Genomic DNA, 18,034 nt, shown 5'->3' with positions numbered 1-18,034 from the left:
CTCACTGAGAAGGCAATGGCAACCCACTCCAGTACCCTTGCCTGGAAAATCCCATGGACGGAGGAGCCTGGTAGGCTGCCATCTATGGGGTTGCACAGAGTAGGACACGACTGAAGCGACTTAGCAGCAGCAGTAGCTAAGTCTTAGGTGGGTCCAGTTTAAACCTGTGATGCAGACAGAGGAAATTTCTACCTGTATGCACAGAGCAGGATGTCTTATCTCACATCACAATAGGGAAGGATGAGGGAAAAACAATTTGTACCAATTCATGCTCTGGACAGTCCCCTGGGACAGTGAGAACTACATTGTGAGCTCAGGACCTCAGCGACCAAGAACTCCCAACACACGTACACAAGTGGCTTGCTCATGGCAGGCTCCAGAGATCTGGGTCTAGCTTCTCATTTTGCCAGTCTCAAGGAGAGTATGATCTCACCCACGATCAAAGGTCACTGGAATGAACATGTTGTTATTTAATCCCCTGTTGGCTCAAGGTCAGCTTTAAATTGACCTGAGAAGTAATATGCCAGAAGTGATCATTTCTGATTCTTGGACTATACAGTAATCCATAAAATTTTTTAAAAACGAAGTGTCTCTTGGAAGCCCTTACTGCTGCCATTAAAATAAATATCCACCATGTTTGTCCTCCTCTGAATGGTGTTCTCAGTGTTATGGGGTGTTCTTGATCACATACTTTGCTGGCACATTCAGAGTGGGCCCAGGAGATGCTAGTCTGGGTGGACGGTTGGAAGAAGTTCCCAGCAAATAGTTTCAGCTATAAGGCACATCCCTGGGGCATTACCAGCACCTGCTTTTCTAATTCTTCTAAACAAACTGGAGGATTATCAGTTCAGTTCAATTCAGTCACTCGGTTGTGTCCGACTCTTTGAGACCCCATGGACTGCAGTATGCCAGGCCTCCCTGTCCATCACCAACTCCCAGAGTTTATTCAAACTCATGTCCATTGAGTTGGTGATGCCATCCAAACATCTCATCCTCTGTCATCCCCTTCTCCTCTTGTCTTCAGTCTTTTCCAACATCAGGGTCTTTTTCAATGAGTCAGCTCTTCCCATCAGGTGGCAAAAATATTGGAGTTTCAGCTTCAGCATCAGTCCTTTTGATGAATATTCAGGACTGATTTCCTTTAGGATGGACTGGTTGGATCTCCTTGCTGTCCAAGGGACTCCTAAGAGTCTTCTCCAACGCCACAGTTCAAAAGCATCAATTCTTTGGCACTCAGCTTTCTTTATAGTCCAACTCTCACATCCATACATGACTACTGGGAAAACCATTGCTTTGACTAAATGGACCTTTGTTGGCAATGTAATGTCTCTGCTTTTTAATATGCTGTCTAGGTTGGTTATACCTTTCCTTCTAAGGAGCATCTTTAAATTTCATGGCTGCAGTCACCATCTGCACTGATTTTGGAGACCAAGAAAAAAAAAATCTCTCACTGTTTCCATTGTTTCCCCATCTATATGCCATGAAGTGATGGGACCGGATGCCATTATCTGAATGTTGAGTATTAAGCCAACTTTTTCACTCTCTTCTTTCACTTTCATCAAGAGGCTCTTTAGTTCTTCATTTTCTGCCACAAGGGTGGTGTCATCTGCATATCTGAGGTTACTGATATTTCTCCCAGCAATCTTGATTCCAGTTTGTGCTTCATCCAGCCCAGCATTTCTCATGATGTACTCTGCATAGAAGTTAAATAAGCAGGGTGACAATATACAGCCTTGACGTACTCCTTTCCTGATTTGAAACCAGTCTGTTGTTCAATGTCCAGTTCTAACTATTGCTTCCTGACATGCATACAGATTTCTCAGGAGGCAGGTCAGGTGGTCTGGTATTCCAAACTCTTTAAGGATTTTCCAGTTTGTTTTGATCCACACAAGCAAAGGCTTTGGCATAGTCAATAAAGCAGAAGTAGATGTTTTTCTGGAACTCTCTTGCTTTTTCGATGATCCAGTGGATGTTGGCCATTTGATCTCTGGTTCCTCTGCCTTTTCTAAATCCAGCTTGAACATCTGGAAGTTCATAGTTCACATACTGTTGAAGCCTGGCTTGGAGAATTTTGAGCATTACTTTGCTAGTGTGTGAGATGAGTGCAACTGTGCCATAGTTTGAGCATTCTTTGGCATTGCCTTTCTTAGGGATTGGAATGAAAACTGATCTTTTCCACTCCTGTGGCCACTGCTGAGTTTTCCAAATTTGCTGGCATATCGAGTGCAGCACTTACACAGCATCATCTTTTAGGATTTGAAATTACTCAACTGGAATTCCATCACCTCCACTAGCTTTGTTCATAGATGCTTCCTAAAGCCTTGACTTCGCATTCCAGGATGTCTGGCTATAGGTGAGTGATCACACCATCATGATTATCTGGGTCATGAAGATCTTTTTTGTGTAGTTCTTTTGTGTATTCTTGCTACCTCTTCTTAATATCTTCAGTTTCTATTAGGTCCATATCATTTCTGTCGTTTATTGTGCCCATCTTTGCCTGAACTATTCCCTTGGTATCTCTAATTTTCTTAAAGAGATCTCTAATCTTTCCCATTCTATTGTTTGTTATTGTAGGATCATACTTCCCTGAAATTAAGTGTGGTCATATGTCTTGCTTTGACCAGTGGAACAGAGTGAAAGTGATATGTGTCACTTCTTGGGAAAAGCATTTAAGGGCTGGGCTTGACCTTCCATCCTGATCATTTACTGCTTTGCCCATGTGAATGTTCCCAGTGATACAAAGGTGCCATAGGATGAAAGTAATGCATGATGTGTAAGTGAGGAAAACACAAAACAAATAAAGCAAAGACAAAAACAAGATTTTGTTACTTTAAAGCTATTGAGATGTATGGGCTTGTTGCCTACTCTGACTTCATCTTTGTCTTCTTTCCCTCTTTTTGACAGTCTCCTTTTCTCTTTTCTTGGCTCCTCCCCTCATTACTCACCTCTTCCATTCTTTCCCTATGATTCCATTGCTTTCTTAACTGGAAATAATAGTAAATATAATGTTTTATATTCCTATTCTTAATTTAAAACATGAATAAATTTGCTTTTTGAATAAGAAATGAGGATATTTGAATAAGAAATGAGTACACTGAATGACATATTTCACTTAAAAAAAAAAAGCCTTGAGGTTAAATTAAAAATCAGGTTTAGCTTGTATAAAAAAATGTATGCTTTGAAAACCTGACTATATTATATAAACAGATGGTGTTACCATCGTTGATATACCCTTGGTTGATTCCAGTGTGGGTTAGTGGCTATCAGGAAAAATAAAAACAAACATAAACCTTCCCTAAACACCAAGCAGCTCAGAAAAACCAGAGATCCCGCTGAGATCCCGCTGGAGTAGTTCTGAACAGGAAATCACTTACAGCGTGATCAACCACTTAGCTTTCATTGGTAACTTTGTTAAGAAGGCTGCTGGAGCTGGAACACCGAGAAGACTATTTAAGACTAAAGAACATCTAAAGTTATCAAAGGAACTTTGATGCACATCTTCATGCACAGTCATTCACAGCATAGTATTCAGCCCCGAGGTCACCCCCACCATCCTGAAAGTTTTTTCAAGCAATTAAAGTCACCCTAATCATAAAGCGGCAGAGAACATAAGTGCAGGAAATGCAATTATAGCCTGGCTAATCATGCATATTTAAATAAACACAATAGATGTGTACTCTGAAGACAAATTCAACAAGCTCTGGTTTCAAATAAGAACATGCACTATTAGGTAAACATGATGAGGGCTTTTAGGCCATTTGACAACACCAAGGAGAGAACTGAGGAGGGCTGTACACAAGACCAACTCTGCAGAAATGATCTGGATGCAGGGAGGAGAGGAGAAAGTATGCAACAGTTATATGAGGAAAAGAAGAACATGCAAAGGAAGCAAGAGGTGGAGAATTCTGAAGTTCACTTACTGCCTGTTTTTGCTCTTCCTCCTAGAGGTGGTGAAGATGAAAAAAAAACAGTAGAGGGAAAAAAGGAGAGAAATTAATGCCCATCACCACAAACATCTGGAAAAAGGTGACAGAACAGGGCAAACCAGGTCAGACCCCTGGGTTCAGACACCCAAGAGCCTGACCACCATCAGAGCATCATCAGGTGGACAGTGCAAATGGCAAGTTTATGCCACATCCAGTTCTTTAAATGCTAACTTCTAGAGTTAGAAGGAAAGAACCTCATAAAGCCTCCAGTCCAACTTCCCCTTTCATACACAAAAAAGACCTGACTTGCCCAGGGTTACATCACTATTTGAGGTGAACTGAAAGAAGCAGCTCAACCATGACTCAAAAGCTCAATGATCATTCTGTTTCACCATTCACAATATTCACATGTGTTTAGATACACTTCTCTATGCCAGTGGTTCTCAAAGTGCAGAACACAGACCAAGCAGCAGCAGCATCACCTGGAAACCTGTCAGAGATGCGTGCTTTGCCCCATATCCCCCTAGACCAATAGAATCAAAATCCTTGGGGCGAGGGCAGCACTGTTTCATGAGCCTTTCAGCGGATTCTGAATCCTGCTAGTTTGAGAACTAGTGATCTTAAGAACTTCCTAGACACTAGAGATTCCATCTGACCACAGATTCTTTTATTTAGTCTCCTCTCTTCCACGTGTGGAGCTTTTGGTCACTGTGTGGTCCTTCTCAAGGATGCACATGCATCCCCTTCCCTTCCCCCTCTAAACTGGAAACTGCTTCAAGGTGCTAAGAGGCTTTTCAAAGAGAGTTCTTGACCTGGCTGTCTCATTACTCCAACACAGGTTCATTTACTCCTCCCTATGCATGAAGCACTAGAAACACGAAGGTAAGGTATGGTCTCTGTCTCTCAGAGCCTTACAGTGATGGTACTCAGAGAAGGCCTTTCCTAACCCTTAGCTCTCAGAAGGCCGCTGTAGACATGAAGAACGAAGCACAGCGAGGAGATAAACACTTCCGAGTTCCTCTCTCTTCAGTCTTGTGCTTCTAAGTTACTCTGTCTTTTAATGGGTCTCTTCGCTTCCTTTTTCTGTGCCTCATGATGGGTAACTGTGGTCATGACACCTCTGCTCTTTGCTCAAATACACAAATCTAAAAGCTGTTGCAATGGTTCCATTTAAATTGGATCCATCCGTGCAGACTGTCTTTATTAAATATGTGTGTAGGAAGTCTTGGGAATAGATAAGTGATTCTCAGTCTGCAGATCTGGGAGCAATGGTGAGAATGGTTTCAGTAAAGACAAGGAATTATAAAAGGGAGAGGAACAGTAAGAATCTGGAGAGAGTCATTTTATTCCTGCAAGGGAGAGACATGCACTGGAAATTATATGGGCACCAACAATCTCTTGAGGAAACTCCAGTTCAGCACCGGAAGATATTCTTCGTTATCAAAGCCCCAGCTGCTAGATGTCTGGCCAAACCTAGAACCACAAGCACCTAGGCAAAGAGGGGCCTGAGTGTTAGCTGAGTTCACCTGAAGAAGTTAGCGTCTTCCAGCTTTTGCATCTGGTATGCACAGCTCCAGTTAGAAGGGGTTAGAGTTTTACAGTTGGGTAACGACCTTCCTGCCTAGTCAGGCTTCCCTGTGAGGCAGCACACTTTTCTTCCATTCATCCGGCAAGGCAAACAGCCACAGAAGAGTTATTAAACAATTCAAAATGTGTTTACTGCTGGCATTAAATGTTGAAATGGAAATTTGCAGGGGAGGGACAGAGCAATCCTGACAAGTTGGAATTGCATCTGAGATCAAAAGACCAGTATATAATGTCTTAGAACTGTTTCTAAGATACCTTATTCTCACTGCTTTCTCCAGACTGGGTATTGAAGACAACATCACCGTGGCTCAACAAAATAGGGAAGTTCAGAAAGCAAGGTTTCATGTTTGCACATTTGTGACTCTGCTCTATAGAATTTATCTAACGACATAAGATCGTGATAATTTGCAGTAGATGTATGCCAGGTTAGGATGGGGTGAGTGGACAGGGCAGCGTCCAGATCATAGTGTTTCTAGGACTCAGAGAGCCCCCATGTGCATTGGGATTGGCAGAGACTTTGGTTAAGTGTTACTTAGGATACTGTGTAATCCAAATTCACCAAAGTTAATCAGATAAAGGCTCTGTCAACATAATAACCTTTTTCAATTAGTTATCAATTAGTCGGGGTCCGTAAAGATTGACTGATGACAAGTCAGACATAGGAGCCAAGTTGATTTAAAGGGGAGTAACAATGCCTTAATCATAAAGTACAAATCTAGGATTGCCCAAGTTACCTGAAAATATGGGCGACGCATCCACGTGGGGGAGATCTGGCTCAGTGGCCAGAGGAATGCCACAGCCATTGTAGTCACTGCCATCTGTATTTTAAAAATTCATATTCCAAATCTCATTTGCAAATGAGGTTAAAATTTTAAACTACAGAAATCATTTGGTAAATGTATTTCAAAAGCAATATTGGAAAAATGGGAAAAGGGGCAGGAAAATATTGGGAACATGATTTAGAAACAAACACCAACATCCAACTATTTCTGGATCAAATAGGAAGTTTGAGGTAGAGGTTCTCCATATATACTCATTCATCAAGGGAAAAAATGTAAAGAAAAGATACATTCTGAAACATGGGTACTTGAGTGTCAGTCTGCATTATGTCGTTTGGAAAAAAACAACAATAAGGAGGTGCCTGATACTCCCTGGTGACAGGGACTGAGTCTTAGTCACCATTATATACCACATAGCTGAACAGGACTCTTAGGAACTCAATACGTTTCTGCTAAAGAAATGATTTTTACCCTGCCTTATCCCCCCTCCCCCAAATTTACGATTTTTGCTGAATGAATTAACAAACAATGGTGGCACTTCACATGTACGCTTCTTCAAATTATCAATTTTCAGATAAACAGACACAGTATATAGTATTTCCCTGGAACAATAAAATTAAAGAATTTCATGTGAAATAGAAACTTACTGTGTGGTATATTTTAATTCATGAGTATCCCAGATCATATGGCTTAATTGTCCATCTGACTAACTACCTACAGCTGTTTTATGAGGGCACTAAATGCGGGCGGACTGAACATCAATGAAAGCAAGACAGTCCTTTGAAATTAAAATTAGAATTCTGAAGGGTACTTTTACTATTTGTTGGTAAATGTGGTTTTCATAGTGGGAAAACATCTTTGAGATTTTAATAGAAGTCAATGATTCGTATGTATAACCTTTTAGGAGTGCATATAATACACAAATTAAGATTATGCTATAACCCTTTTAGGAAGCTGGACACACAAAGTCTGAGATTTTCAACTGTGAATTTTAATCGACGGATTAAAAAAGATGACATTCCTGGTTTATGTTTTCAAATCCTTTCTCCCTTTTTGAATGACCACAGCCCGTCAGGTGGATAATGATAAGACATTTAAGAACCTGGGAGGGGATCCTACAAAACAGAGCAGTGAGGTCCTGCTTATTTTACTGAAATTGTAAGTAAAAGACAACAGCTGGAAATACAAAGAAACGGAGGGTTTGGGAACAGAATTGCAGGTATCAGCTCCCTCTGCTTGGGGGTACATAGCAAGGTCAGGGTAATGCACACAGGACCAGGGCCAGGAACTCTGAGGAACACGAAGGCCCATCAGCTGACGGGAAAGCTTTCTGTGATACTTAGGGGAAATGCATTCTGACTTCCCTTCAGTTTGCATAAACATTTTTGCCTTTTACAAAAATCACCCTGGGGTACCTTCCCATTTATGTTCTGGGTAATATCTGAGAACATTTTTCTGAAAGGGAGGTAAATCCCCCATAACCTTCCGTCCTTTGGGTGGACTAACCCACAACGGTACAGCTTTCACAGCCCTGTGTAGCTCCAGATGTTGCACCGGCCCGATGGGTTTAAGTTCGCTCCTGCTCTCTTGAGTGGGTGACTGGGTTGCTTAGTTGGGTACTTGACAGCTATTTGAGGGATCTGGACCAGGTTGTAGGCATAAGGTTTTCTTTAAACAAGACCCATTTAGACAATTTCTCAGGAGAAATCCTGCTAACAGGGTTAATGTAGAAACATGTCTCCAAATACCCTAATACCCAGGACCAAAGCTAGAAAAAACTTAGCTCAAGACTAAAAGAAATGATTCTCAAGCAAGCCAAAAGTCAGTTCAAAACACAAACACTCCATTTACCCAAGCTGCTAATACCACAAGCTTTATTATTAAAGGACAGGCTGATGATGAAGTTGAAGAAGTCTTCCAGCTGACCTGTTCCTGGATTTCCCCTCCAAGTCCAGACCCTTGTCACTCCAGGCCTGAATGATTTCACTTTGTGACCCCATGGCCTGTAGCCTACCAGGGTCCTCTGTCCATGGGATTTTCCAGGCAATAGTCCTAGAGTGGATTGCCATTTCCTTCTCCAGGGGATCTTCCCAACCCAGGGATCAAACCTGGGTCTCCCGCATTGTAGACAGACGCTTTACCGTCTGAGCCACCGGGGAAGCCAATGATTTCACTAGCCTCCTATTATCCTTTAGTTTCTCCTCTTACTGACCTGCTGTGTACATTTTCCTAAAGTATTGTTTTCAAAGCCTTTAATGACTTCACCTTATCACAGGATTAAATCCACCCCGTTAGCCTGGCTTCTGAGGTACTACACACTTGGATTTCCATTCTGGCTTCTAACTCTGTGACATATCATGAAGTACAATGGTTTCAGAGTATAGACAGAAACACAGTAGGAATTTACAGCATAAACAAATGTACCCTGGTATTGCTGCTACAGGGCTGGTAAATATTTCCACTCAGTGCCAGGCAAGCTGGCCAAGTGAGGACATTTAAATGCCAAGCATGCCTTTGCTCTAGGATATGGGTGCTGTAATATCTTTTTCAATAAAAAGTAGTGAGGACTGAAATTATTCTATATTTTGTCAAGCCCCAATATACCAAACCTAGAGCTATCTGCTATTTTATTGCTCCTAATAGAGCAAAATTATCAATTAGAGTTGGTTTGATTAGGTTGGTTTGACTCCCATGGACGGAGGAGCCCGGTAGGCTGCAGTCCATGGGGTCGCAAAGGGTCAGACACGACTGAGTGATTTTACTTTCACTTTTCACTTTCATGCATTGGAGAAGGAAATGGCAACCCACTCTAGTGTTCTTGCCTGGAGACTCCCCAGGACGGCGGAGCCTGGTGGGCTGCCGTCTATGGGGTCACATAGAGTTGGACACGACTGGAGCGACTTAGCAGCAGCAGCAGCAAACATGTAGAAGGCAATGGCACCCCATTCCAGTACTCTTGCCTGGAAAATCCCATGGACGGAGGAGCCTGGTGGGCTGCAGTCCATGGGGTCACGAAGAGTCGGACACAACTGAGTGACTTCCTTTCACTTTTCACTTTCATGCATTGGGGAAGGAAATGGCAACCCACGCCAGTGTTCTTGCCTGGAGAATCCCAGGGACGGGGGAGCCTGGTGGGCTGCGGTCTATGGGGTCACACAGAGTTGGACATGACTGAAATGACTTACCAGTAGCAGCAGCCTCTATAATAGCCTCTTAATAAGCTATTTTATATTATATTATATATTTATTTATATATTTATTATATATATAATATATTATATATTTATATTATATTAAAATAGCACACAATATTTGGTAAGTAAGCTAGTACACTATTTGAAGCTTTGTCTTAAAAGAAACTTTATATAATTGAGAAATTCTCATTTATATATAGCTAATATCTTATTTATAAACATTCTTATTTATTCATAAAAGCACATCACTCTGGTTCTGGTTACTAATTTTTTGTAATTAGGCTTTAAATAGTTAACCCTTTAGCCTCATCCTGTTCTGACATCACAGGGAAGGCAGAAGCTGAGCTGGGGGTGAAGATGGACAAGAAGAACTGAGGTGGGAGGAGGAGCCCAGCCGCTAGTCTTACCTTCAGTAGCTTCATCAGCCCTTCCAGCTGGACCATCAGCTCCCTCCTGCTCTCCTGCAATGCTGACATCCTCTGCTCCAGTTCATCTTTCCTCTGCCTGTCAGAAAGGAAACGTTCATGAGAAATGAAGAGATGAAGCTCTGATACTGGACATATAAAATGGTGATATATCTGTTTTGCCCACTTTACTGCTATGAGAATAGCATGTAAAACTGCCTTCGAAAGTATACATTGCTGTAGAGCAAAAAAGTATTGTTAATATTATTAAAGTCATTTTTTAAATTCTTCAGGAAGTCAAATACTTCATACAAATTAGTTCAAATTTAAATTAACAGTGGAGAAAAATGTGTGAAAACTGCTCAGATAAGATGGGATTCAGTTGTCAGTGCTCCCAGAACCACCCATCAGGCTCAGAAAGTGTGACAGAGTTGAGGATGACTCTGTCTCAGAGAACTTGGTTTCCCTGAGGACAGATTTCATGCCATCAAGTCTAGGTCAATCTGTCCAAACCCAAACTTTAGACTTTCCTTCTTAAATGGTTCTCTTTCTCAATTTCCCCATCTCTCCTACTTTTTCTTCTAAGCTTTTATGGCTGAAAAACTTGATCCTCTTTGATACTTTCCTGTTCATTTCCTAGATTTCATCAGGCACCCAATTCAGATGATTCCTGAATATCACGTGTCTATCTTTCTATTCCTGCTTCTCGGACTTTATCCAAGTATGCTTCATCTCACACATGCAATGGTCTCCTAGCTTGACTAATCCTGATTTCATCTATGATGACTAGGAAAAAGCACTGGAATACAAATCAAGAGATTGAGGCCCACCATTTTACTCACTATGCAACCTTAGACAAGTCACTTAACCTGTATGAGTCTCAGTTTTCTCTTCTCTAAAATGGAACTAATAACAAATTACTAACAGTAAAATTTTAAAAAGCTTTTTTGATGTGGATCATTTTTAAAGTTTTTATTGAATTTGTTACAATATTGCTGCTGTTTTATGTTTTAATTTTTGGGTGGTGAGGCCTGCGGGATCTGATCTCCCCAACCAGGGACTGCACCCACACTCCCTGCATTAGAAGCTGAAGTCTTCATCACTGGACCACCAGGGAAGTCCCAACAGCAGCACTATCTTGAAGATCAAGTAAGATGATGGACATGAAAGCATTCTGTGGCCTTTACAATGCTACTCAAAGGAAAGCTGTACTCCTTTCATCATCTCATGTAATAATCTGAACAGTAGACTTCTAGCATCACTGACTCTGCCCTGCATAGCCATTGGCCACACGTGGCTACTCAGCAGTAGTCTGAACTGAGATGCACTCTAAGTGTAACTTACACACTGGATTTAAAAACTTAGTGTGAATTAAAGTAAAATATCATAATAATTTTTAATTTTGACTAAATGTTGAAAAGATAATATTTTAGATTAGGCAGGTTAAATAAAAGAAGTTTTAATGGCACCTATTTCCTTTTAGTTTTTCAACATGGTTGTTAGAAAAAGTTTAGTACATAGATGGCTCACACTATACTTCTATCAGAGAGAATACTGCTACAAACTCTACCTACATTTTATCCTCAGTTCCTTACTGCCCTTTCTCTTCTGTGTCTGGACCTCCAGCCATGGTTCACTTTTTCCTAAGCAGATGGCATCACTTTACAACTCAGTACTCCCCTGCTCTCTTCCAAATACTATTTATTCCTTAGTGTCCATCCTAAACGTCACTCTTTTCAGGAAACTATTCCTGATTACTTCAGTGGATATCGGATCCTGCTTATTTAATCACTATAGCAACCGGTGCTTCTCTGGGGCACTTAATTTATTTTACCTTGTACTGCTGTCATTCATACCATGATGCAAAATCTTTGAGGTCAGGGGATGAGCCTTACTCATCTTTGCATAAACTGAATGATTAAGAGAATATCACGCATCCAGTGTGGACTCAATTAACATCGTGAACTTAATAAAATCATTATTTGAAGCTCTCAAAGGATTTCTAATGACCTATCACTTAAGGCTCTCAGAATCTGGTCTCAATTATGCAACTAATTTTATCTCCCATCACTGGCACTCTAAAGATTAATTCACTGGATGGCTGAAAACAAATTCTTAGCTTCAAGATTCTTTCCTCTCTCTGAAATGTGTTATATTTATTGGGGAATCTTGCTGAACCCCAACTCTGTATCTAATCTTAAATGTTTTGCCCCACACTTCATTCAAACCATACCTACCTTTCATGGTTCAGCCCAAATTCCACCACCTTTGGGGGACAAATTGCTTCCAAATTTCTTCTAATATCCACACTACTTATTATTAACATTGTACAGTATTACTTAGTTGATTAGAAATTATTTTATGTTTTGTTTCCAAAACAAGATTATAAATTTTTAAGATAGAATCATTGTCTTCTTGTATTCATACTCCCTAAATTTCCAGCACAGGTATAAACTCAATAAAGAGTTGACTCATTCAATTTTCTAGAAAGTCTGTCTTCCCTGAACCCCCAAGACTGGATGCAGTATTCTTTCTCTGTGCTACGCAGCATCAAATAATTACAATAAAAAATGGCAAAAATGAATGAACTACAGCTATTAATTCTTGCAACTACATGGAAGGATCCTAAAGAACAATATTAAGTGGGAAAAATGTCCCAGAAGACTGTATATTAATTTCATTTCAATAAAGCTCAAAAAACAAAAAGCAAAACTAGACACTCTAGTGTGTGAACATACAGACATATCTGAAAATACTGTTTAAAAAGCAAGGGAATGATAAAGCAAATTCTGGATAGAGGTTAGCTCTGGTGGGGAAGGCAGAAGGAAGTGAGACAAGATGGGGGCACATACAGAGATGACATGGCTTTAGCAATATGTGAATTCTCAAGTAGGGTGTGGGTTTCTGGGTGTTCATTTTAGCATTATGTTTCATATCTTACTCATTTGTCTCATATATTATTATAATAACAAATATACCATTAAAAATAATAAAAGGGGAAAAGACAATTTTGGCAGTCAGGATTCATAACCACTAACCCTAAGGATAAAATTCTCTATCTTGTTTTATTATACTAGCTGGGTATTGGCAGTTCCTGTATTCATATACATAGATCAAAACCAGAAGGATGTCAGAACCTACAAATGAATCTTGACCTTTATGTGTCGTGTGATAAACAAAAGTTGGTAATATTAATCTAGATGAATTTACCAATTTCTTTCATGGCTAGTAATTCTGAGAAATTAGTTTCTATTCCAAAATTCTAAAGAAACTCTTCTACGTTTTCTTCTAGAAGTTTTAACATTTTTGTCTCCACGTTTCATCCCTCTGCCGGTGTTTTTTGTATGTAAGTGTGAGAAGGAAAGCCAATATGTGTGTCCTTATGCATGAGCAATTGCTCTAGCACACTTTATTAAACTGTCCCTCTTTTTTCAGTGATACAGAAGCTGCTTTTGAGATTAAATACTTTCTGATTTCTCAGAATTTAGACCTTCCTTGGACTTAGATTGAATTCCTGCTTCTTACTGCCTGATGTCACATTGCTGGATTCTGCCCTTTGTCTATTCTTCTAGGTCTACGATTTTTTCAGATCTCTCTAGTATAAAGAAGCCCTTTCAGCACTCCCAGTCCCAGCAACAGTGAAACTAAAGTATGACAGTTTTTTGCTTTTCTAGATACAAGATAGTCACCTGTGTCTGAGCTGAGGTGGAGAAAGAAAGCAGCTAGCTGTATCTTATCGGAGCTATGCTCCGAGTCAGCAGCTTCTGTTTTCCCGTCCTTCCTGATACGACACCAACTGTGTTGATTTCCCAAATGTGCGACAGCGGACCCAGAGCCACCAAGATCTCAGCCCGACTAAATTCAGAAACTCAACTGAATTTCTTTTTTGGAGAATGGGAATCTCTGTATCTCTAAAGATTTTCTTCTTCACAGCTTAAATTCTTGATGACTTATCTATTAATGACATAAATCTAAACAGAAGGATAATTAGAAAAAAACAATCATCTCTATTCTTTACGAGACAAAATCATGGCTGGGAAGCTAAAGGATCTAAATCAAAGGAAGAACTAAGGAAGGACTTTCAACTCTGTAGAAATCCAGGTGATGGCACATTAGAAATCGACCATGGGATGCCAAAGGTTACAACCTATGCAGAAAGAATCCACTGTTTGGGAATCCACAGGTCTGGTGAGAATCAAGTCACTCATTTAGTTTCCATAATGGCTTCACTTATGGAAGAAGGTGCACACATCTTTCTAGGACTGATAGGAAATAAGACCCTATGAATGTTGATCCCCAGGAGAAGGGCAACCCACTCCAGTACTCTTGCCTAGAGAATTCCATGGACAGACCATGGGGTCGCAAACAGCCAGACACGATGGAGTGACTAATACACACACACAACGTTGCTTGATCGTGCTCATGTCCTACTCTTCTGGAAGATGCCTTCATTCCCCTGAAAACAGCACCAAGTGGGAGCTGAAGCTGCTCTCTACCCCTATCCTGATCCCACATCCTTGGTCTCTCGCTCCTTGAAAGAGTTTATGTTGAAGTGGAAGGTACCCTTTTCTCTGTTGCTGGGAAAGATTGAAGGCAGGAGGAGAAGGGGACGACAGAGGATGAGATGGTTGGATGGCATCACCGACTTGATGGACATGACTCTGAGCAAGCTCCGGGAGTTGATAATGGACAGGGAAGCCTGGCATGCTGCAGTCCATGGGGTCGCAAAGAGTTGGACACAACTGAGTGACTGAACTGAACTGAACTGGAAGGTACCACAGCCACAGTGTAAGGGATTCCCACTTGGTTTCACATCTCAGGGGATTTCCTACCACGGACTCCTGATCTATGAAGTGCTAGAGAACATACTCGAAAGACGGGGAGAGCGTTATTCCTTGCCAAGGGTCTCTAAAGTCAGACTAATTTCAAGATAAGAAGATGGAGTGCAGCACACTGGGCTTCTTAAAGCGATCACAGAAGTATAAATACTGCTCTGCTTGAGGTGGAGCTGGAGGCTGGTGTTTACCTAGTTCTGGAATGAAGGCAGGAGATCGCAGAATGATTAATAAAGGAACTCAAACATCTGAAGCAGTAACAGAATGAGTGGAATGCTTCAGCTATTCGTTTTAACATGACTAGATGTAAGGATGAACGGATCCTATCCCACTAGTTTGGTTTCCTGAGACATGAACTCCTATCAGAGCAGGTTATGACGGGGATGGCGGTGCAGGATGCTCACTTACCTCAGGAGCCGCAGCTCGGCCAGCAGCGTGGGGTTCTGCTGGGCCTTCTCCGGGGTGGGCTGGGATGCCTGCTCGTGCTCCAGACGGAGGCGCTGAATCTCCTGCAGGATCTCTCTAGACAGGGTGGGTGAAAGAGATGGCTACGTGATGCTTCACAGCGGTCTCTCTCTCTCTCTTTTCCGTTACAAGTTTTTATTCCACTAGTGCTGCCTCTATCTTGTTTCGAGTACTTCTGAACAACCAAGACGTGAAATGGACGTCATCTTAAAATACCCACACTTGATAGTTCCTCAATGAAACAACCCTTTGTGGTAGAAAAAGTCATATAAATCTTCTCAAGAACTCGAAAAATCTCCACAGAAGAAAAATGACAACTAGAATACTCAGTTCCTCTCTGGGGTAACCTTGTAGCCTCCTAATGCAGGTCTAGTGCATATTTCCCTCAAGTCTTCCTCCATCTCGCTTCCTCTCCTGAGCCCCAACCTCTACCCCAAGAGCTGATGGTGGCCCCTTCCTCCACGATGCCTGTTATGTTCTGTCCAACCTCCCCATCCTGGTTCCTGCCTTTTCAGTGCGTGATGTTGTGTTGTTTGGGCTCCAAGCCTGTGAATGGCTTTTCTGCGAGAGACCAAACAGTCGCATGCAGCATCACGGGCCAGGACGAGATGGCGAGACAGAGCAAAGGCTCCCGGAGTACAGCGGAGAAAGGAATGGTGAGAGGGGAACACTGGGTGGGGAAAAGAATTTCCCCAAGGGCATATGAGCAGCGTTGCGGACGGCCAGAATGAACTGCATGCAGAGTTCACGCACAAATTAGTGTCCGGGGCGAGACCTGGGCTGGCCTATCTTAACCGAGGTGGAATCTTCCTTTGTGGTCAAAACCCATCTAGACTGCAAGGAAAACGAGAATCAGATACTCACATGATAATCTTGGGCTTATAAACTGGCTTGACTTCTCTCTACATTCTTACCTGTTTTTATTTTCCAGTTCTGCAATAAGCTGTCTTTGTTGTTTGTTGGCATCAAAGTTAAAGCTCAAGTCAGTGGGAGGACGGGTCTAGAGTGCGGAAGAAAGGTTTTTGGTTTTTGATTCAAATATATCCAGAGTCCCAGATGGACCGATTTTTTTTTTAAACAGATTTTTGAGGTATAATCCACATATCATAAAATCCACCCATTTTAAGTGTACAATTCAATGAGTCTTAGTATATTTAAAGTTATGTAAACCAAGCACCACAGTCCAATCTTAGAACATTTTTCATCACCACGGAAAGTTCCCTCATGCCAGTTTGTAGTAAACTGCGACTCCCACCCCCAACCACAGGCAAACACTGATCTGCTTTCTGTCTACAGTTTCGCCTTTTCTACATACATATACATGGAATGACACAATATGTACTCTTTGGTTTCTGGCTTCCACTTAGTATGTTTCTAAGTTCATCCACGTTGCTCCATGAATCAGGGTTCCTTCCTTTTTTTTTTTTTTACTGTTGAATAGTATTCCACTGTTTTCAGCTTTTGGTTATTACAAATGAAGCTGCTCTGAACTCTCATTTACAAATCTTTGTGTTGATATGTGTTTTCATCTCCTTTGATTAAATACCTAAGAGTGGAACTCCTAAGTTACATGGTAACTCTGTATTTAACATATTGACAAAGTGTCAAACTGTTTCCCAAAGTGGCTGAACCATTTTACAATCCCAGCAACAGTGAAGGAGGGTTCCAACTTTGTCATATCCTTGCCAATACCTGTCATTGTCTTTTTGGTTTTAACCATCCGAGTGAACATGAAGTATCTAAACTGTGGGTTTGTAAAAAATGAGATATAATTTACATGCTTTAAAATTTACCCTTTTAAAGTATACATTTCAGTGGTTTGAAACTATATTCATAAGACTGCGAGCCCATCACCAGCATCTACTTTCAGGACATTTTTACCACCCCCAAAAGAGACCCACAGTCACTCCCCACATCCCTCTCCACTATCTCGTAACAACTGCTAATCTACTTTCTGTATCTATGGGTTTGCCTATTCTAGACAGTTCATACAAATGGAATCATGCAATATGTGATCTTTTAAGTATAGCTTCTTTCACTTAGCAAATGATTTCAGGGTTCATCCATGTTGTAGCATGTATCAGTATTTTATTCCTTTTTATGGTTGAATAATATTCTACCATATGGATAGCTAGTATTTTGTCCATCCATTCAACAACTGATGGGCATTTGGGGTTGTTTCCATTTTGGTGGGCTGTTTTGAATAATGCTGTTATGAGCATTTGTGGACAAGTTTCTGTATAGAGACATGCTTTCATTTTGGCAGGTATATAAGAGTGAAACTACAGGGTTATATAGTAACTATCTTTTGAGGAACTGCCAAGGCTGTTTCCTACATGGCTGCACTTTTAACGATATACAAATAATTTATATTCTCACTAGCAATATACAAGAGGTCCATTTTTCTACTTTCTTGCCAACAGTTGTTATTGTCCATTTTTTTTAACCATAGTCATCCTAGAGAGTATAAACTCTATCTCCTTGTGAATTCAGGCTTCCTAGGTGGTTCAGTGGTAAAGAATCCACCTGCCAATGCAGGAGACACAGGTTTATCCCTGGGTTGGAATATCCCCTGGAGAAGGAAATGGCAACCCACTCCAGTATTCTTGCCTGGAAAATTCCATGGACAGAGGAGCCTGGCGGGCTGTAGTCCACAGGGTCACAAACAGTTGGATACAACTTAGCTACTGAGCACGCACACACATTGTGAATTCAATTTTTATTTTCCTAATGAGTAATATGTTCAGCATACTTTCATGAGCTTACTGGCCATCTAAATATCTCTGGAGAAATCATTATGGTTGATTTTCAAATCCACTGACATTTTTGACTCTGATTACCTCC

General features: G+C 41.1%; 1 protein-coding gene across 6 annotated transcripts in view; it reads right to left on the bottom strand.

Moving 5' to 3' along the window:
* The window catches only part of DTNB (dystrobrevin beta), a 243,928-nt gene that overhangs the window by 29,727 nt on the left and 196,167 nt on the right, over positions 1-18,034 (bottom strand). For 4 of the 6 annotated variants that reach the window (XM_055540744.1, XM_055540746.1, XM_055540748.1 and 1 more), the window contains 4 exons: positions 16,105-16,190; positions 15,134-15,247; positions 9,894-9,990; positions 3,921-3,941 (listed from right to left, as the gene is read on the bottom strand). In XM_055540744.1, coding sequence (XP_055396719.1) covers positions 3,921-3,941; positions 9,894-9,990; positions 15,134-15,247; positions 16,105-16,190 — 318 coding nt within the window. The remainder of the gene's footprint in view (positions 1-3,920; positions 3,942-9,893; positions 9,991-15,133; positions 15,248-16,104; positions 16,191-18,034) is intronic. The other 2 variants (XM_055540747.1, XM_055540743.1) reach the window with 1 other exon arrangement.

Source organism: Bubalus kerabau, chromosome 11 (genome assembly GCF_029407905.1).
Source record: "Bubalus kerabau isolate K-KA32 ecotype Philippines breed swamp buffalo chromosome 11, PCC_UOA_SB_1v2, whole genome shotgun sequence".
Taxonomy (NCBI): domain Eukaryota; kingdom Metazoa; phylum Chordata; class Mammalia; order Artiodactyla; family Bovidae; genus Bubalus; species Bubalus kerabau.
Note: the sequence above shows the minus strand (reverse complement) of the source record. Positions and strands in the feature narration are given on the sequence as shown.